Source organism: Nelusetta ayraudi, unplaced genomic scaffold (genome assembly GCF_046127955.1).
Source record: "Nelusetta ayraudi isolate G7.1 ecotype Tasmania unplaced genomic scaffold, CSIRO-AGI_Nayr_v1 ptg000135l, whole genome shotgun sequence".
In the NCBI taxonomy this organism is placed as follows: domain Eukaryota; kingdom Metazoa; phylum Chordata; class Actinopteri; order Tetraodontiformes; family Monacanthidae; genus Nelusetta; species Nelusetta ayraudi.
The window spans coordinates 13,462,293-13,483,894 of NW_027466185.1; the positions used below are offsets into that span (position 1 = coordinate 13,462,293).

The window sequence follows — 21,602 nt, forward strand, 5'->3', positions numbered from 1 at the left end:
GTAGGTGGGGCGGTTTAAGGGTTGTCTTTCTTTATTAATCGAGGCAGAATTCCGCTGGGGTTTTGTTTTTTTTTGTAGAAGAACCTGTAACTGCCTGGTAAAAGGACAGCAGCTTCTACAGTGCCATTACACTTTTCTTTTGTGCAGTTGCAAGTGTTTTGGCTTTAATGTTATATCTGTGTTTTAAAAAAAGAAAATGGACAAAGTGAATGCTTGCATTGCTTTAAGAGCGTGGCTGGTTTCCACCTGCAGTCACTTGTTCAATCTGCTTCTTTCCCCCTTCAGATGACCCTTATGATGACGAGGACGAGGAGAAGTTTGAGGAGTTGGCTTCAGAGAGCACAGGTTTCCGGGACGAACGAACAGAACCTGTTGCCAGCTTCTACTCTGGTCAACAAAATTTTGGTGTGTTGGCTGATGATGCTCTTGAGAGCAGATACCAGGGGGCTTCGCCTCCAGCGACCTCTACCGGCGGCACCGCAATCGACACTCCTGCCCTCACAGTGCAGTGCCGTAAAGAGAGTTTCCTAATTGCTTTGCGTGCAGGTAGCGTAAGTGGAGTCAGAGTCAAGGGTATGTGTCAAGGTGTTCATCTGCACTATCCCCCCCCCCACCCTCCAAAATGACTGCTTGACAACTTACAAGCCCTCTCCCCACCCCAGATTCCAAGAATGCAAATTATCTCTTTGTCACGGAGCTTCCACCAGTTTGTGGTTATCAAGTGGACTACCAGCAAAATGCAGTGACCATACCGTTCACTGGGTGCCACGTTAAATCCAGAGCTAATTGCAATGTGAGTGTGTACGCAAGGTATTGAAACACGGCAGGAGTGCTTCAACTGTGTGGCTTTTCCTGAAAGGCTGCTTGATGATTACAGGCAAACAACTACACAGTGGAGCTGCTGTATCCTGACCAGCGTAGTGAGCTGAGGGCTTTGCCTGCATATTGTGTGGTAAATGGGGCCCTAGCCCCGCGCACCAGTGGCCAAAATGCAAAGTGCATTCAATCAAACGCTCCACCGCTTGCGTCAAACTTGCGAAGTAAGACCAATTTAAAATGGAGTTTTCTGTTTTGGCTTTGGTTTTATTTTCTGCCAATTTGTTGTTTTTTTTCAGAGTGTTTTGTAGCAAAAGGACAGGGAGTGAAATGTGGCGCTGTGGGAATAAGTGCTACAGACTGCAGTAGGCTTGGATGTTGTCGAGATCCAACTAATGGTTGTTACTACCCAATGGATGGTAAATTTGGTTTTGAATTTTGACTTCTCTGGTTTTTTTCAAAAACCACCTTATCTGACCAATTGTGGGTGACTTGCATTTCATTTGTAGAGTGCACTGCAGACCAACAGTTTGTCTTTGAAATTCGTGACAACCCTCCATCGATCTCTGTGGACCCCACAAAGCTTGTTATTCCTGGCTATCCTGACTGCAAGCCTGTCTTTGTTAATAACAAGGTTGCCATATTCAAGTTTGGATTTAAAGAATGTGGAGTTCGAGTTTATGTAAGTGCTTTTCTGTTCTCTTGCTCTTTACTAGTTTCATGTGGTATTGCTTCATGCATAAAATTTGCCTTCATCCAACAAACTGTCGCGGTAATGCTGCACAAACTGACCAGAAGCAACATTAATTTTTACTAACAGAACATTAGTGGGACTGTGATTTACATGGCTGAGGTGCTGATGGCTGTTGACGTTTTGCACCTAAAATATGGTGCAATTACAAGAACTGAGCCACTCAGGTTAGTGGATCCAGCACACTTGCTGTGCATGCATTGTGATGCATACCCCACCCCCGCCAAGAAAATGAATCTGTCATAAACTGTCTCTTGTAGGTTCATGGTTGAGTGCCGCTACAGTGCATCAAGTGGCACGCAGAAGTCACTAATAAGTGTTGGCGTCATGGTTAAAACTCCATCATCCAGCTTGCCTTCAACGTTTACGAGTTCAGGCTTGTATAGTGTCCACTTGAGAATTGCCCGAGGTAAAGTTTTTGAACTGTAATCACGCAAAATGTCTAGTAACTTTAATGGGCTTTCATTTGCGTTTAATTCTCAATTTCCAATCCCACAGACAGTAACTACTCGAGCTACTATCCCAGCTTCAGTCTGCCCCTGCAGGTGCTCCTGGGCACCCCACTCTACCTTGAGGTGCTTTTGCATTGTTCAAGACCAGAAGCTGTGCTTCTTGTGAACTATTGTATAGCCTACCCTCGCTCTGCAAAGAATGCGCTGGTGCTGGTTTATGAAGGGTACGACGTTTTTTTTCTTTTTTTTGGTGTTTTTCTTCCCTCAAACTGAATGTCGTATTTAAAATGTACCTGTCTGTGTAGGTGTGCCAACCCTTTTGATTCTATGACCATCTTACGAGTGAATGACACTAACCAGAACCGTCAGCAGAGGCGGTTTGAAGTTCGGGCTTTCCAGTTCATGGACATAACATCTCAGAAGCATCTTGATGAAGAAGTGAGTATCTAGGGAACCACTTAATTGGACTGGGTGGCCATTTACCGTTTAAGGCAGAAGCTCATCTCTTTGCTTACTGATGTACTATTTCTCTGCAGATCTATTTCATGTGCTCTACAGAAGTTTGCATCCCAGGAGAAAAGACTTGTGAGGAGCGCTGCTTTGATGGAAGAGTCTCGCCTTTATATGGCCAGGGCCACGGCCCGAGCCAGCAGGGCCGCCCTGGCCACGGCCCGAGCCAGCAGGGCCGCCCTGGCCACGGCCCGAGCCAGCAGGGCCGCCCGGGCCACGGCCCGCACGGCCACCCGAGCCACGGACCGAGCCACGGACCGAGCCACGGCCCGCACGGCCACCCGAGCCACGGACCGCACGGCCACGCCCCGAGCCACCAGGGACCCCAGGGCCGCCCGGGACCCGGCCCCCAGAGCCAGCAGCAGCGGCAGCAGCAGCGGCAGCAGCTGGGCCAGGGCCCCGGCCCCCAGAGCCAGCAGCAGCAGCAGCGGCAGCAGCTGGGCCAGGGCCCCGGCCCCCAGAGCCAGCAGCAGCAGCAGCAGCAGCGGCAGCAGCTGGGCCAGGGCCCCGGCCCCCAGAGCCAGCAGCAGCTGGGCCAGGGCCCCGGCCCCCAGAGCCAGCAGCAGCTGGGCCAGGGCCCCGGCCCCCAGAGCCAGCAGCAGCTGGGCCAGGGCCCCGGCCCCCAGAGCCAGCAGCAGCTGGGCCAGGGCCCCGGCCCCCAGAGCCAGCAGCAGCTGGGCCAGGGCCCCGGCCCCCAGAGCCAGCAGCAGCGGCAGCAGCTGGGCCAGGGCCCCGGCCCCCAGAGCCAGCAGCAGCGGCAGCAGCTGGGCCAGGGCCCCGGCCCCCAGAGCCAGCAGCAGCGGCAGCAGCTGGGCCAGGGCCCCGGCCCCCAGAGCCAGCAGCAGCGGCAGCAGCTGGGCCAGGGCCCCGGCCCCCAGAGCCAGCAGCAGCGGCAGCAGCTGGGCCAGGGCCCCGGCCCCCAGAGCCAGCAGCAGCGGCAGCAGCTGGGCCAGGGCCCCGGCCCCCAGAGCCAGCAGCAGCAGCGTTTTGTCACATGGCCGTAAAGTTCAAGAAATAAATATTTTAACAAACTGTCTTGTGTAACCTGAATGACCTTGAGTTGCTTTCACTCTGCTTTTTGCAGTTTTAGAGCTCACTAACGGAATGGTTTTCATGCACATGATCAAACTTGGCGGCAGGGGGGCAGGCAAATCAAGCAGTTAAGGGTTTGTGTGGAAGAGCGGCCACACATTCAACAAATCGCCATTTGAGATTTGTCGGGACCATATTGCCAAGTGGGACCAACTGGAGCAATGAAAAAGTGACAAAGACGAATGCACAGATCTAAAATGCTGATTAAAAAGGACCCAACTTTAAAGACCAACAAGGACGTGGCACTATGATAAAGCCCATTGTATTTCTTTTTCTAAATGTATTTCATTAAATGTAAATATTCCATGAATTATCTTGGTCTGTCATGTTTGTGGACTTGGACGTGAGCCCTGCCAGTTGTTGGGCATGGTTCTCTACGCTGTGTTCAGAGGTTGTTTTTTTTTTTTTTTTTAACACTGGGAACGCATTGACTTGAATGCGTTCCGGATCTCCTTTCCGGTGGACGATGAGAGAATAGTCAGCCACGGCCATATTTGAAAACATGGATGATGACTGTGAGTGTACTGTGACCTGAAGCAACATTAGTTTTAAGACTACTTGCAACGTACAACCGCTGAATTGTGTTGATGAACTGTTAGCCACCACTGCTAACTCCGTGCTCTGCTTATGTGTGTTGTGTTCGCTGGCAGCGAAACTGAAGAGGCAGCGACTCGCAAGTTTCGCTCCTTGTAGCGATTTTCACGCTGCCAGCATGTTAACATGAGTTGTAGTTGTATAGAGCTCTTCCTGCTTTGTGCTTGGCGTGGACTTAAGTTGTGCAGATATTCTTGTCTAATAAACGACTCTATGACTGAAGTGATTGTTTCAGCATCCATATTTTCTCTGCTAGGACAGTGTTTTGATACAAGTCAACAGTATGAAAGGAAATCATTCTAAGCCTATTAAAATGTCTGGCAAAAATACAAAACAAAAACACGGTCAGTACAAAAAGTAAAATATATTTCCGGGGACACGGAAGGCACAAAATACGTCCAGGGAACTTCGGTCCGCCTTGCGGCCGTAACTTTGCCCACGCTGGGTCCGTATGAAGCTGGATTAGCCACTAAACCGCTGCTAAAGGGTGAAGCCTTCACTACAGTAAGTGTTTAAATTGTGCCGGTTTCGCAAAGTTTGCCGTTTACTCTCAACTCTTGCACCGGCACACTGAGGAAGTGAGGCTCAGCAGCGACCAATCACAGCGGAGTGGGCTGGGCGGCAGGCGTACACGGAGGAGGCAGTGAAACAGACCGTTTTCGCGGGATGCAGGAAATACGAGGAAACGAGCAGCGAGATACACAGATCTACAAAGCTTTTAGTGTGGGTAACCGTGTGTTGGTCACCTTTAAGGACGTGAATATATATGTATTGGGGTAGGTGAAAACGGGCAGTGAGCAAAAAGCAACTTGAGATTTGTCTGGACCATATTGCTGCCCAGTCTAAGGTCCCTATCTGAGTGTTTACCGGGAGCGAATTTGCGCTATTTTAAACCCTACTGAAGTCAATAGCACCGTACACACCGGCAGCGAATGTTCGCGGAACGTAAAAGCGACAGTTACTTTTTTTTTTCTTCACTCCTGTCTCGCATTTTTCGCAGGCGAAAAGGCGAATATTGGACTTCTGACCAATCCAAAATGTTGGATGGTCGAAGGACGTCATATCAACACGTCAACAATGTCCTCTCCCTCTGCAAACGCGGAGCCAGTTGACGGCGCACTCCTCCAAATTGTCCGACGGACAACAGAAGTACTGGCCAAATTTCACTGGGTCAAATTTAAGCTCCTGTATGGTCGTGTCTAACTCAACCATCTCCTTATGTGGGTTTTGTTGTTGTTGTTGTTGTTGTTGTTTTTAAGCCGTGGTGTAGAAAGCTGTGGTTCGTTTTACGCACGTAAAACAAAACTTCTCGGTTAAAAAAAAATAAATCTTTGGTTTAAATCTGTTCCGAAAAGCTTTCTAAATGATAAAAACATCCAAAGGAAAACGAAAAACATATGGCAACAGGAACCTTAATAACGTGGTAAAAACGGTTAATAACCGCCGCTTCTTCATCTTCCACCCGCGCCGCCGCGTATTCACCTGACCTATATCCCCCTGACGCACACAACATGCCCTCTCAAGACACAAAAAACAAATGATATACTATAATTTTAGCAAAAGAATAAGCAGAAAACATGTCCACTATAAACTAATGTAGTCGGCATACGAAAGTCATTAATTTAATGGCTGCAACACCTCTCAAGAACAATATTAGGTGAACCCAAATACTTCTTGTAATATATTGGGGTGGTTCAATAAGTCAGACGGAGACCTGACTGAGTGCACTGAGACCGTGCAGACTGGAACTTTAATACGACGTCAACCCTCTCAACAACAACAACAACAACAAAAAAAAAACAGGTTACAACTCAGGCTGTTGTATTTCACAACCACAAGAGGGCAGGGTACTCTAGCTGAATATTGTCAATACACTACACTTCTATTCTTTTTCCTTTTTGATTCAACCATCACCAGGACATCATCACTTGAATATGTTGTCGACTCCATTGTTTCACCTTCGGCGCGACAGAAGACAGAAAGAGCCTCAAACTTCAGTGGCTTAGCGAATTTTAGACGCATATTTGCGTCGCGCTTGGTGTGTATAGAAAAAATTAAAAATAAATAAAAAAAATTGCTGGCGAAATATTCGCCTTTTCGTGTCGCTTATTTGCGTCGCTTCGCCTTTTGCCCGATGTGTAAGGACTTTTAACTTTTGATTAAAATGGGAGCAACCAGTGTAATGGAAGATGGTAGTGTGTTTGAAATATTGGGAGACCAATCTCCGTACACACCATTTCTAGACCACGTGCACGATTATGGCAAGGCTGACTCACAAATCGATGCCAGTCTGCTCGCACTTTTTGCTAAGTGCAATAGTTGTAATTATGTAAATGCAGAACAGAAATTTCCCAAGTGAGCCATTTCTGTCTGTTCTACACATCTTAGAGTTTCCAATTCATGGGCTTCTTACTAAAAATGCTCAGTGTGTATATAACTGGGAAGAACAAGGCAAGTGCGCTGAACGGTAATAAACGATGAGATTAACTCAAGAGGTCTGTTTACCACTAACATCTGGCATCATGACTGCTAGGTGGGTGTGATTTCAGAGCAGTGAAATCACACCCAGTCAAATGGCCTCTCAGCGAGGCCATTTGACTGCGGGTACAGGGGACTGCTGGTGATATGGCAGAAGTCCCACTTGCGAGCAAACTCCTGGAACTCTCTACTGGTGAAGTAGGTAGCATTGTCCGTCATGAGTTGCTGTGGTACTCCGTGAGTGGCAAAGTAACGTTTAAATTTGGTTATTAGTGTAGCACTTGCCGTTCCAGTGAGTTGGTCAATTTCAAACCATCCAGAGTAGGAGTCAACAAGCACCAGATGCTCCTTTCCCCCCCACTCGAACACATCTGCTGCAGTGAGGGACCAAGGTAAGTCAGGGATGACATGCAGCCGGAGGGGCTCCTTGGGTTGATGAGGCTTGAGAGCATTGCAGGGGGCACACTTGAAGACTTCTTCTTCAATGTCGCTGTAGATGGCAGGCCAGTACATGGTCTCCCTGGCCCTGCACTTAGTGGCCTCGAGGCCAGGGTGCCCCTGGTGCAGCTGCTTCACATAATAACGCTGCAGCGAGCGTGGGATGATAAGTCGCTGACCACGAAGGAGCATCTAAACTAATAATTCACAACCGTTATAGTTCAATTATGGCCAAATATTTTCCTTGGTGGTCAGATGCATTAGCTTAAGCGTAATACTTTCACATTTTTGTTTTGTTTTTTGCGTCAGAGTTTTATTACTAACATCACCTGGGTTTTGCTTGACACTTTTGTTTTGATTGTAAAACAAAAGCAAAAAAATGTACCATCAGAAATGGAAGAGGAATACATCACGACACAACTTTTGAAAATCAGAATCAGAATCAGAAATACTTTATTTATCCCGAGGGAAATTCATTTTGTAACAGGGCTCCAGTCAACTGAGTAATGTACATAAAATAGAAGCATGCAATAACTAAAATAAAAATAATAAAAACAATGAGAAGGCATTTTATTTATTTTTGTTTGAGAGCTTTAATATTAAAATCATCTGGGGCCTCATGTACGAAAACGTACGTGGATTTCATCTTGATACCTGACGTACGCTCAAATCCAGAAACCTACGTTCGTCCCAAAAAATCTGGATGTTGAAAACGTAGCGAACGCACGAATCCCACACGTTTCTTTTGTACATCGCGGTGATCGTGTAAATAACGTACACGAGCGCCCGCCCCGCTCCTCTCTCGGAACGCCTCCGTATACGAATAAAGAAATTAATTTCGCAGCTTGGAATGTCTTTCATTCTACAATCGATCTCAGCATGAAAAAGAAAAACTTCACTGACTGTTATGCTGTATTCACATTGAATGCTTTTTTTGCCGCTTTTTTCATATATATTAGGGTCGGGACATTATCGCGTTGATTCACATTTTATTTTATACTCTAGACAACACGGAACGTACTTTGCACGAGTTTGCACGTGCCACAACGAGATTTCGTTCCACCGCAGTTATTCAAGCCTCCGGTACACCTGAATGCAAAACACGTAGCAGCTAGTACGAGCACCGGAGCTAATGAGAACGTCAGAGCACCAAAACAAAGCAGAGTCGCCAACCAGATTTTTTTAAGCTAGTCTTGAGTCCCAGAGCTCGGTGGCATATCAAATGTTACACTTGGGACACTGCGAGACACAAGTTTTTCCTCTAGCCACTTTTTTCAGAACCGCAACACGAGATCAATTGCTTGCAGCTTTTGATATCAATAAGTGCGGCATTGTTTCAATAAGATTCTGCAATGTCACAAGACTGATTTCCATCCAGTGTTGCATTAATTGTGCCTACTGTACAGGCTTGTACAGTAGGCACGAGGCATGATGGGCGCATCACTTCATCTGCCTCTCTTCTTACCCTGATGCACCCATCACTCTGGAACAGGGTAAATCTGGACTCATCAGACCACATGACCTTCTTCTATTGCTCCAGAGTCCAATCTTAAGGTCTAGGTTCAGCAACAGTATGTGCTCAAAGAATGAGGTCATCTGACTACATGAATATACTGAATGAACGGGTTATTACATCAATGGATTTTTTCTTCCCTGAAGGCACGGGCATGTTCCAAGATGACAATGCAAGGATTCATCGGGCTCAAATTGTGAAAGAGTGGTTCAGGGAGACATACTTTTCACACATGAATTGGCCACCACAGAGTCCAGACCTGAACCCCATTGAGAATCTTTGGGATGTGCTAGAGAAGGCTTTGCGCAGCGGTCAGTTTGCTACGACATTATTGTCAATGTCTGTTTTGCATTTCATATTGGTGTTTTTCCTGAACACATACGAGCGCTCCAGCTCGGCGACTATTTGTATTTCCCCACATCAATAAACTAGCGCTGCAGCATGTTCACTTCGTCACTTCGCCATTTCCACCCAATCAATGCGACGTTGAACAGCTGTTGTAGACATTACAGCTACACGGGTTTATAACCTGTTGTAATATTATAACCATTATACACCACATCATTTCCAAGCAATTTTCATGATGCAAACCAAGCGCAAAACACTGCCGTCTGTCTAAGCAACACACTATCCTTGTTTGTGTAATTGTAGTTGTCTGTCACGTTCAAAAAAACAATATAACAATATTCAAAACAAACAAACATGTAACGCATGTTACTTTACCTCGTCGGTGGACATATTTTCAAGCGATTCTTCAGTATGCTGGCTGTGTCAACAAACCCATGTGAAGGACTCGTATTTTTCCTCTTTACGACACTGGCAAAGAGTATTTGCGGTTCTCAACCAGCAGGGAGTAGTAATGAGTCCAAGTTACCTAGAGCTGCATTAAGGGTTAGGGTTAAATAAAGTTCTTTATTTTAGTTGGATTGTGGTATCAATATGTATGCAAGGAACTTAAATCAATGATGAGATCAGTGTCAAAAAAGTTGAAGCAAAATGTCAACGTCAAAGAATTTTAAATGTGAAACAGGAAAACAATGGTAAATGTAAGCAAAAATGGACTATCAGAATTGGAAGAGGAATACACCGTGCAGGCCTGGCCCTAACCAATGTGGCGCCCTAGGCAATATTGTAGGTGGCGCCCCCCTTGCATTGCAGTAAATTACACTGCTGGTCTACATACTCAAAAGAAACTTAATAACTTTATCTCGAGCATTGTTTTATTAACAGAAAGCAATAGTCCAATCAAAATGTTTTGAATGAATTAGAAAGAAATACAAAAAATAAAAAATAAAAATAAAATGGGGGGGCGCTCGTGCGCCGTAATGGAGTAAACGTGTTTTTTCGGAGCTCCGTGCTGCTACCTCCTTTTTCATAAATTTTTGCACCTGGATATTTATTTTTCCCTTCGCCCTGCCACCGTCCTGCATCATAACACGTCGCGCTTTGTTTTTGTGCAATGGCCAAGAAGAATGAGGGCAAAAAGATGGCATCTCAGGCAAGCCCATCTACCGCTAACACCGATACTATATCAGCTGCCATTGCTAGCCATGGCGCCGAGCTCTCCAAGATCTGCACGCTTGTAGATGACCTGAAGAAGTCGATGGAGGGGCGCCTTGACTCGATCGAAGCATGCCTATCCACCCTTCTAAAAGAACATCGCGAAGCTGAACACCGCATGGACGACATCGATGACGTTCTCTCCGCTGCCGACAGCCGTATTACAGGGCTAGAGACGACATGTAAAGAATTAACGGCGGCGAACGTGCGCCTTCAAGCTAAGGTGAACGGCTTGGAGAGTCGCTCTCGCAGGCTCAAGGTCAGGATTGTCGGTATTAAAGAGGGCGCAGAAAACAGTTACCCAACTGAGTTTGTCTCTCGGCTGATATCGGAGCATCTTGGCCGTGATAGCTTCACCAAGCCTGTCAAAATTGATCGGGCCCACCGCAGCTTGAGACCCAAGCCACTCGCGGACGAGCCAGCGCGGACCATCATTGCAAGAGTCCATAACGACGGCTACCTGGTCCGTATCCCCCGGCTGAGTCGCGAGCAGGCCCCGCTACAGTACCACGGTGAGAGGGTCTCTATATTCCCTGACTACACGGCCGAAGTATCATCTCAACGTCAAGCCTTCGACACCGTGAGGAAGAAGCTTATTGACGCCGGCGCCAAATGCACACTGTGTTTCCCGGTCAAGCTCCAGGTTGTTTATAACAATTCAGTGAAAATCTTTGACTCACCGGTGGATGCTCAACGGTTTGCCGTCTCACTATCTGACGACTCACGACTGCCATAGCCTTCTATGTAGGCGCTTAGTGTCTGCACAACATACGCTTTAATATGCTTTAATAATATGGGTTTAGGCAACAGTTTGCTATAACTATGACCCTTCAGGTGCATCTTAATGTTTATTAATCTAAGATTTGGAGGTACACACGGTGCTGTAGTAGTAGGCCTTTTTTTTTTGCAGCACAGTTCAGCTGTCTCTGTTACCCGGCAGCCTCCACCATGGATAATGTGTTTTGCCGCTTGTTCTTGTTGCAGTTTCTGGTTTGTTACCTTGTTTTGTGTTCCTTGTGTGTTTTAAACTGTCAGTTTTTTTATCATTTTTTTTCCATGTCAGCTCTTATTATCTCTTCTTTTGTTTCCTAAATGCAGGCTAGACACGATGCTAACGAGTCTTATTACTTTTACTTCTTGAAATTGCCGGGGTCCTGGCAAATCACTTAAGAGGGGGAAAGTATTTTCGCATTTAAAATCTCTGTCATCAGATATTATTTTTTTGCAGGAGACCCACATTCAGCCTACTGAGCAGAAACGTTTAAGATCTGTATGGGTGTCACAAGTGTTCCAATCCACCCTCTCATCTCAGGCAAGAGGGGTTGCCATTCTTATCCGCAAAACTACTCTGTTTGTACTCAACTCCATTACAACTGATCCAGGAGGTAGATATGTTCTTGTCACTGGCACAATCAGTTCTTTTCCATTAGTTCTCCTTAATATCTATGCCCCAAATTTTGATTGCCCTGATTTTTTTTTTTATAAAATCTTTAAACTCGTTGCAGAATATGATACTCATAATATAAGAATTGGAGGTGACTTTAATTGAGCTTGGTGCTAAGCCTGACAAATTACTTGCTTGGCAGCTGAAAGGAGTACAGGCTGACAGGGCAGTACACAAAATCTCCTCTGCTACCCTACAACTGATAACTGATCCCATACTGATCAACAACAAATGTTTTATTTTTTCAGCCAGTTGTACACTTCAAAATCTAAGCCCACTGACTCGCCCCAGACGAGTTTCTAGACTCACTGAACATTCCTACTCTTAATGATTCTGCTAAGCTAGAACTCGAAACTGATATCACTCTAGGTTCTCGTTCTCCAACACCCGTCGGTTGCTAAATAACATCTACTCCACTAACTCATCACACTCGGCTGTTATTTCATTAGATGCTAAGCGAGCATTTGACCAAATTGAATGGACATATATGTTTGCCACGCTTAAAAAGTTTGGATTTGGCGATACATTTTTGACTCTTTTACAAATGCTTTATGCTTGCCCCAAATCCACATTCCTGACCAACCATGACAGATCCCCTCCTTTCCCATTACATCGTGGGACTAGACAGGGATGCAGCCTCTCGCCGTTGCTCTTTGCACTTGCTTTGGAGCCCTTGGCTATCTCGATTAGATCTTGCTCTGACATCGTTGGCATTGGACGTGGAGCCTCGGATAGTCCCATTGGCCTGTATGCAGATGATGTGATCTTGACCTTGTCAGACATTAGGGTTTCTCTTGCCCCACTTCTAAGTCTCATAAAGAAATTTGGTCAGCTCTCTGGTTTTGCCATAAATTGGGAAAAGAGTGTGTTCATGCCTCTGTCCGATGGACTCGACCCTGCCTTTATCAATAATTTACCATTTAAAGTTTCTACTGAGTCCTTTGTTTATCTTGGGATTAACATCTCCAGGAACCCAAAGCTTCTCTTTAAACTGAATTACTCTGACCTGATTGGCAAACTTAAAATTATGACAGACAAATGGAAACTTCTCCCCCTCTCATTAATCGGCCGTGTCAATATTGTGAAGATGATTGTTCTTCCCAAATCTATGTATCTTTTCCAAAATATACCCATATTTCTCACAGCCTCTTTCTTTAAGTTGATGGATTCAATCATTATTCCCTTTATTTGGGCTGATAAACCAGCTCGTATCTCTAAGGCACACCTACACAAACCTACTGCTGAGGGAGGTCTTGGCTTCCCTATCTTTCGTCACTATTACTGGGCCTGTAACGCTAGAGCACTGGTTTTCTGGAGTCACTCTGCGGCTGCTGCTGAGCAGGGGCATTCCCTCTGTCCCAGCTGGCCTGCAATTGAGACCCGGGTAGCCTCAGCTAATGCAGGTGCCTCTTTAGCAGCCATTTTATTCTCAAAACTAAATATGCCCTTTAAATGCTTCAAGAGCGAATTTGTCATGCGTAACTCACTTAAGATCTTGAAACAGATCAAATCTGTGCTGGGCATCCCTGGGGTGTCAACCTACGCTCCTATTTGTCAAACTCCCTGCTTTAAGCCAGGCACTATGGATGCTGCCTTTTTACAATGGTCTGACAAAGGCCTGACTACCGTCAAAGACCTCTACATTAATAACCACTTTGCGTCATTTGCTCAGTTACAGGCTAAATTTGGTCTCCCCCCCAGCCATTTCTTTCGATATCTGCAAATCAGAAATTTTGTCAGACAGTCTATCCCTTATTTTGAGTCTTTGCCTGAACAACACCGCTTCTATGAGCTAATGACCAAACCTCCTACCTCTAAACGTTTAATCTGGCAATTTGTTAATCTCTTTGTCCTGGCAACCTCCTCTCTTCATATTAGAGATGCATGGACGTCAGACATTGGTGTTGAGATTTCAGATGAACTGTGGTCCCATGGCCTGAGTAGGATCAAATCTTGCTCTATCAATGCTAGACTTTAACTCATTCAGTTTAAAGTTATTCACCGATTGCACTTTTCAAAAACCATGCTGAATGGGATCTTTCCCTCTGTTTCCGCTACCTGCGATAAATGCAAATCAGATGACGGGACTCTGGGTCACCTTTTTTGGTCCTGCCCGAAACTTCAAACCTTTTGGGACGACATTTTTCATCTGTACAGTGTTATTTATTGTAAACAGTTGTTCCCTGACAGTCTCCTGATTATACTGGGCTGTTCTAACTTCTCTCTCACTCTTCCCTCATCACTACAAAAAGCTCTCATGTTTGGTTTGGTCATAGCGAAACGTGTTATACTCAGTGAATGGAAACCTGCTGCTCCTCCCTGTTTCAAGAAATGGTTGTATGATATGGTTTCCTGTATTTATCTGGAAAACATCCGATATTCTCTGTCAGACACCCATCATAAGTTTTTTGATATATGGGGACCCTTTATTGAATATATTCGAAGGGACAGACATCTCCTTCCAGACTAGCTACACTGGTCCATGGTACTCTGTTTCATTTTGTTTTGTGTTCATTATGTGCTATGCACAGTTAAGATTCTAGTTCCATGGTCTTCAGCTGGACCTGGCCCAGTGGACTCTGTCTCGATCTTCGAAAGCCACATTTCATCTGCACTTCGGATTATTTTTTTTTTGGACTGACATGCATAACTGCATCTTTTATATGCTCAAACCTCTGTGTGCTGTTTTTTGTTTCTTTGATCGTCTGTTTTGTTGTATAATGTCTGTGTGTTTTTTCTGTATGTAATTCAAACTCTCTCTCTCTCTCTCTCTCTCTCTCTCTCTCTCTCTCTCTCTCTGTCTCTCTATGTGTACATATATATATATATATATATATGTATATATATATATATATATATATATATATATATATATATATATATATATATATATATATATACACATATATATATATATATATATATATATATATATATATATATACACATATATATATATATATATATATATATTTATACATATATATATATATATACATACATATATGTATGTATATATATATATATACACACACATATATATATATATATATATATATATATATATATATATACATATATATATATATATATATATATATATACATATATATATATATACATATATATATATATATATATATATATATATATATATATATACATATATATATATATATACACACACATATATATATATATACATATACATATATATATATATATATATGTATATGGCGAGGGTAGGGGTAAACTGAACAGAATAGAACTAATGGTAAAATAAATTAACAAAACAAGAGAAATGGGGACCGACAACGCCACCCTGGGAATTTCACCCAGGGATTAACTAAACTAAAAAAACACACAGGTTCGCTACCCGTTAACGGATACAGGACGTGGTTCTCAGATATTTGAAAATGACAACTTTTATTAAATACAAGAGACAGTGAATAAAATCTTTTCTTTTTGAGTAAAAACAAACAAAAGCTGGAGCTGGTTGAATGGTCATGGACCAGTGTGAGGGGGTGAAGCTGAAAATAACAAATCAAAAAAACCAAAGTCTAAAGTTATACTCGTGCACAAAACAAAAAGGAAACCACTCCCAAGACGCAGCACACCAAACGTGGAGGGTCTCCACCACCACCACCACACTGGTACTGCCACCACCAGTTTCCAACAACTAAAAGAAAGAAAAACAACAATTAATATAATAAAAGCGAACAACAATGGCAACTTATTTTGACGGCGGCGGTGAAGCAGTAGCAGCGGTGAGGCGGCGGTGGCGAAGCAGCGGCGGCGGCGAAGCAGCAGAGCTGGGACACAGGGCTCGACGGAGCAGTCGACAAAACAGTTGACAAGACGGTAAACAGAGCAACAGCAACTGGGCTAATTGCAGCCAGTCCTCTGTAAGGGATTGACTGTTAGTATTGATTTAAAACAAATAAATAACATTACAGCTAGTGCACCATATTGTACACGCAGGAGGAGGCAGGAAGGGGAGCATCTCCAACACTGGCGTTTACCTACGACCACCACCAGGGTTAGTGTAGCACTGGTGTCACACCACTAACTGCACCACTGGGCCAAGTCTAGGTTCTGAGGAGTGGGGAGCAACAATTAAGACACAGAGACCGCAACTTTAAATGTAAAGGCCGGCAATTTACTGAACACACATATAAGAAAATACAGTATAAAGAAGATACCAAAAATATGCTCTGCAGGTTCTAAAGCGCTTCATAAGAAAATGAAAAAATAAAGAAATATTTTACTCTTTTGGTTCAATTGAGTTATTTTTTTGTTATATAAAGCTAATTTAAGCTAAGTTTAATTTGTTTAAATTCCTAGGTTTGACCTATTTGGGAACTATTTTAGATTCTGAGTTAACTATTTTAATCTCTCTCTTTTTTTTATAGGAAAAAGGAAAAACCTTAAATTCGAAGCTGAGTGGACCACAAATACAATTCACATTCAAAAGATTAGCTAATATTCACAAGTTTGTTGCTTGATACAACTTAAGTGATTCAAGTAGCTGGCAATAATCAAAGTTCAAAACAAAATAGTAACAGTTCTTTGAGCTCAATAAAAATAACAAAAAGTTTCAAGAGTTTTCTTTCACTCCCACCGCTGTGGCAGCGAGTTACCGTCTTTCTCACTGCTGTCCTGGAGAAATGAGACGGTGAAATCTTAGTCTTGGGTGTGGCTCGCCATCTTCTTCCAGTCCACACGCGGCTGCGTGCACTCCACTCCGTATCACCGAATCCCAGCACAAAAACCTGACCGAAACCAGTGTCGCTCACTCTCCACACAATCCCCGTTCGTTCCCGACCCGGGAGGTTGCGTTTTTTGGGCTCCAAACTGTCTTTTTACGCTGTTTTCTTTAGATTTGTTTTACCGCTTGCTCTCTCTGCTGAATTGCCTGAACATATTTTTAATTTTTTATGTTATTATTATTATTTCAAATACATTTTAATCAACCCATGAATTAATTACTGTTGAATTAATTCTTTTCTTTTTACTTATTCAATTTTTTATAGATTATTTATTCCTATTTATTTCGCATTTTTGGCATGGGTTACATCCTCCCCTCTTTACCTAATGCACGTCCCTGTGCATGGTTGGCTGTTTGGTAACTATTGTCTGTGGTATTTCAAAGGGATTGAAGGTAGACCAATCTCTACTGGCATTATCATTAAGAGAATTACTCAGGGCAGTATTTAACCCTTGAAACAAGGAAGTACCTATGGAAACTAAGGGGTTGCCTAACTCAGGGTAGTGAAACCGGCGTGTTGGTTCACGGCGTCTGAGTGATCTCCGTACATCTGTTTGTCCTTCTGTTTCTTCTGTTGGTTCTTCTCCTTCTGTGTCATCTTCATCTTTTGATTCTATGGGATTTCTTTCAACAGATTCTGAAGTGATGTCTGGTAGATTTTCAGGTAAGTTGTCGATTTCTTGTTCAGGTGGATTTCCAGTTTCCTCTTTAGGTGAGTTGCTCATGTCGGGATTCGGTAAGTCTTTGTTAGGTGAGTCTTTCACTTCAGGAACAGGTAAGTCACAGTCTGCTGGAACAGGTAAGTCTTCCCTTTCAAGGTCAGGTAGGTCGTAGTCTGCTGGAACAGGCTGGTTCAGGTCATGAGTGTCTACTGGAGAATCCTCAGGGAAAGCTTGGGCCACATCTGAAGGATATTGCTCAACAGCAGTCAATTCTTCGGGAGTTCCCGGTTCAATTCTTTCTGGTGGGGGTTCCATGGGTCCTGGGGTGAGGTCGGACCTTATTGTTTCCACTCTCAGGTTTCTGTGACCACGACAGTTATACTCCTCAGAGTAAAACTGGGATTCATCTTCATCGGCTTCATCTGGACCGTTGTTCCGAGTATGCTGCCGAGTTCTTGGTCGTCTTACTGCCTCTGATGTGTTGGTTTCATTTTCAGTTTGAGTTGCAGGGAGAAAACCGCATGGCAGCAGGAGGTCACGATGAAGGGTTCTTTGTGGACCTTCTCTCGTCTCAGGTCTTACAACATACACTGGGATGTCTCCAGACTGTCTCAGAACAACATACACGTCAGACTCCCACCTGTCGGCTAACTTGTGCTTGCCCCTGAGACGGACGTTTCGAACTAAAACTCTGTCGCCTTCTCTCAAGGTTGAGTCAACAACGTGTCTGTCAAACCTTGCCTTGTTGCGATCTGCCATCTTTTTAGCATTCTCAGTTGCTACTCTGTAACTGCCTTCAAGTTGAGATTTCAGGTTTCGGACATATTGCGAGTGTGAGCCCGGAGCGTGATTAACTGGGAGGCCAAAGGCCAGATCAACTGGCAGCCTTGGCTGGCGCCCAAACATTAACTCGTAAGGGGTGAAGCCAGTTGTCTCATTTTTAGTACAATTGTATGCGTGTACTAATGGCTTGACATAATCACACCAATGACTCTTCTTCTGATTTTCAAGAGTTCCTAACATGTTGAGTAGGGTCCTGTTGAAACGCTCTACAGGGTTCCCTCTCGGATGGTACGGGGTGGTTCTTATCTTTTGAGTGCCAATGAGCTCACACAGTTCTTTTATTGTTCGCGACTCAACGTCTGGACCTTGGTCAGTGTGGAGCTTTTCAGGGATGCCATAGTGGATGAAGAAATGGTCCCATAAGCTCTTGGCCACTGTCCTGGCTTTCTGGTTCGGGGTGGGGACAGCCACTGCATATTTCGTAAAATGGTCGGTAATGACCAGGATGTCCTTCGTGTTACTCGAGTCCGGCTCCACACTGAGAAAATCCATGCACACAAGCTCGAGCGGTCTCGTAGCTACGATGTTGACTAGTGGTGCGGCTTTCTCTGGCATGGTCTTACGTCGTATGCAGCGGTTGCAGGTTTTGATCTCTTTTTCTACCTCGGCTGACATTTTGGGCCAATAAAAACGCTTCCGGACAAGGTCTAGGGTGCGTTCTGTGCCCATGTGGCCCATGTCGTCATGGAGGCTCTTGAGGGCTAAGGACCTCAGGGTGTCAGGGAGCACAAGCTGATGCTGAAGCTGGGCACCATCTTGCCGCTTGCGATACAAGACGCCGTTCAAGACCTCAAGCCTATTCCACTCCCTTAATAAAAGACCAAGCTCAGGAAGCTCCTTCCTCAGGGATGGTGGAGGTCTCTCTCCCGACTCTACTTGCCGGAGTACTTCACGAATGCAAGGATCAGCATTTTGCTTGTCCCTCAAGTCAGCTGGTGTTAACGAGGAGATGACAGGTAAGCCACCAAGCTTATCCTCTTCATTGAAGCTTTCTGGGAGGGCTTTTGGATGATGAGCAAGTGACACCACCAAGGTGGTGCTGGGTGATGTCTCCTCAGTATCGTTGTCTGTCACTTGGTGAACTAAGTGTTTTTCACAGATGGCCTTGATGGTGTTTTCGTTCAGGTTTGTATAGTCAGTTTCCGACAAGTGCCTCTTTGTGAACTGTTGTATCCTCTCCAACTCTTTTTGTGATGATGTGTCGTCAGGCAATCGGCTGTGGGGGCGCCTGGATAGCCCATCCGCGTCTTGATTTTGTTTACCTGCCCTGTACCGCAGCTGGAAATCAAACGTGGACAGAGCAGCTAACCATCTGTAGCTCGTGGCGTTGAGCTTAACAGAGGTAAGAATATATGTTAATGGGTTGCTATCGGTAACAGCAAGGAATGGGCTTCCGTAAAGGTAATTCTGGAATTTTTCTGTTACTGCCCATTTAAGGGCAAGGAACTCTAATTTATGCGCAGGATACCTGGATTCACATTTTGACAGGCCTCGACTCGCATAAGCAACAACTCGTTTCTGTCCCTGTTGTTCCTGGTAGAGTGCGGCACCGAGACCCGAGATGCTCGCATCCGTGTGCAGAATGTAGGGGAGCTTGGGATTAGCGAAGCCGAGGATGGGGGCAGTTGTTAGCTTTTTGATTATGGCGTCGAATGCTACCTGGCAAGCAGGTGTCCACCTGTCGCCGAAGTGGTCTTTTGGATTGTAATATTTCTCAGGGTTCACAATGGCTTTAGTCCGTTTTCTCAGCGGCGGATAGCCAGCGGTGAGCTCGTTAAGCGGTTTTACGATCTTTGAATAATCTTTTACGAACCTGCGGTAATAACCACTGAACCCCAGGAAGGTTCTTAATTCTTTCAAGTTGTTTGGTTTCGGCCAGGTTTTTAATGCTGCCGTCTTATCGGGATCGGTTTCAATGCCCTTCTCGGACACGATGTGGCCGAGGTACTTTACGGAGGTCTGGAAGAACTTGCACTTTTCAGGCGACAGTTTCAAGCCAAACTCTTTCAATTGGTTGAGCACACGCATCAACCTTTCCTCGTGCTCCTCCAGTGTCGATGAGAAGACAATGAGGTCGTCAATGAAAACCAGGGCTTGCTTTAAGTTCAACTCTCCCATGCAACGCTCCATAAGCCTCTGGAATGTGCTTGGGGCGTTAGTTATCCCCTGAGGCATCCTGTTGAATTCAAAAAATCCTAACGGGCAGACAAATGCAGTTTTGTGTTTGTCTGTTTCCTCCATTTCTATTTGATAGAAGCCTGATTTGAGATCTGATTTGAGATCGGGTATGGAAAATGAATGAATGAATGAATGAATGCACTGAGAACCACTTGGACCCGGTCGATGCTGAGAAGGACCCTTCAAGATTTGGTAGGGCGTAGGAATCTTTTACTGTTTGAGTGTTCAATTTTCTGTAATCTATGCAGAGTCTAACTTCGCCATTCTTTTTTCTGACGACTACAATCGGAGAGGAGAAAGGGGACTCTGATTCACGAATGACTTCTGCATCGAGGAGTTGCTGGAGATGGTTACGCACAGCCTCTATGTCTTGTGGATGTATAGGTCTCGGCCTATGTTTGAAAGGCGTTTCGTCACTGAGGGTTATGTGGTGTTTTGTCTTGTCAGTCCGGCCAAAATCGAGCTCATGTAATGCAAACACCTCCAGCATTGATCTTAGTTTTTCAGTTATCCTCTCTTTCCACTCGTGGGGTACAGGAGAATTAGTGAAATCGAATGTGAGATCTGGGTTACGGTCAGGTTTTGTGTGGTGGTCTGAGTCAGGGGTCTTGACGGACTGGACACTTTGGACAGCGTGTATCTCAGCAATGACAGCTTTTGGAGACAGGGTGATGTCATGATCTGACTCATTCTTGAGTGTGACTGGTACGCAGCGTGGCTGTCTAGATGGTAGACTCACCAGGCTATCAGTCACCAGGATGCCGCCTGGCAAGGAAGCTGACTTTGGTGATTCGACCATCACCCACTTCCCAATGTTAGGTGTTCTGCAGCTCACTGACCCCTTAAAGACTTTGGTCTGTCCAGCTGCGATGGTTTCAAAGTCAGCGCTATGTAGTCTCACCTTCCCCAGACTGGAATCAATGAACTGTCTTTTCCGGATTTCAAGTGTCTTCAAGACGACTCTGTAACCATAAGGGAGAGACTCACAGTCTTGAGGTGCGATGTCTGCATACTGTTCGTAAAGAACATCCAAAGTGTTTGTGCCTATAAGCACTGATGACAAGGTGGAGCGCATGTCAGGTACAACCAAAACCAATGTGGGGACCTCGATATCTACTCCAAGGAAGCTCTTTGGAAACTTGATGGTGGTCTCAACGTAGCCAAGGTAAGGGACACTTTGACCGTTGGCTCCTTCTACTTCAAGCAGGTCATTCAAGGAATTGAGAGGTAAGTGGGACAGGTTCTCTAGATAGAAAGAGTTGGGGATCGTTGTTACTTGAGAACCCGAATCTAACAAGCAACTACAGTCTTTATCACATATAGTCACTTGTGCGGTGCACTTGGCTCCAACTAGTCTTCTTGGCAAAGACACTGACTGTTTTTGTGTGTGAGAATGCACATGAACTCTGTGTGGTTTCTTTTTGAGACACTTTGTCTGTGTTCCAGTCCCCGTTTGTCCCTCAACCAGGACTGGTTCTAGTTTAAAGGGTCAGGGTTTGGGAC

At 44.8% G+C, this 21,602-nt stretch overlaps 1 protein-coding gene and 1 long non-coding RNA gene across 2 annotated transcripts; both read left to right on the plus strand.

Moving 5' to 3' along the window:
- The first annotated feature begins 491 nt into the window (after nucleotides 1–491).
- Nucleotides 492–1,019, plus strand: LOC142877221 (uncharacterized). Its single transcript, XR_012923804.1, has 3 exons — nucleotides 492–573; nucleotides 663–793; nucleotides 878–1,019. It is a non-coding gene; the product is annotated as an uncharacterized LOC142877221 (long non-coding RNA).
- A 129-nt stretch (nucleotides 1,020–1,148) lies between these two features.
- Nucleotides 1,149–3,619, plus strand: LOC142905114 (zona pellucida sperm-binding protein 4-like). The gene is made up of 8 exons (XM_076051619.1): nucleotides 1,149–1,235; nucleotides 1,326–1,498; nucleotides 1,637–1,734; nucleotides 1,828–1,976; nucleotides 2,066–2,243; nucleotides 2,325–2,457; nucleotides 2,578–2,883; nucleotides 3,614–3,619. Exons 1-8 carry the CDS (start codon nucleotides 1,229–1,231, stop codon nucleotides 3,617–3,619), a joined length of 1,050 nt encoding a protein of 349 aa, XP_075907734.1. The 5' UTR covers nucleotides 1,149–1,228.
- Nucleotides 3,620–21,602: the final 17,983 nt, after the last annotated feature.

Excerpts from the sequence above, each read along its gene's own strand:
- LOC142905114 (XM_076051619.1), top strand. Across the intron at positions 1,977-2,065 it reads CCACTTGAGAATTGCCCGAG|ACAGTAACTACTCGAGCTAC; the intron begins GTAAAGTTTTTG and ends CCAATCCCACAG. Across the intron at positions 2,244-2,324 it reads CTGGTGCTGGTTTATGAAGG|GTGTGCCAACCCTTTTGATT; the intron begins GTACGACGTTTT and ends CTGTCTGTGTAG.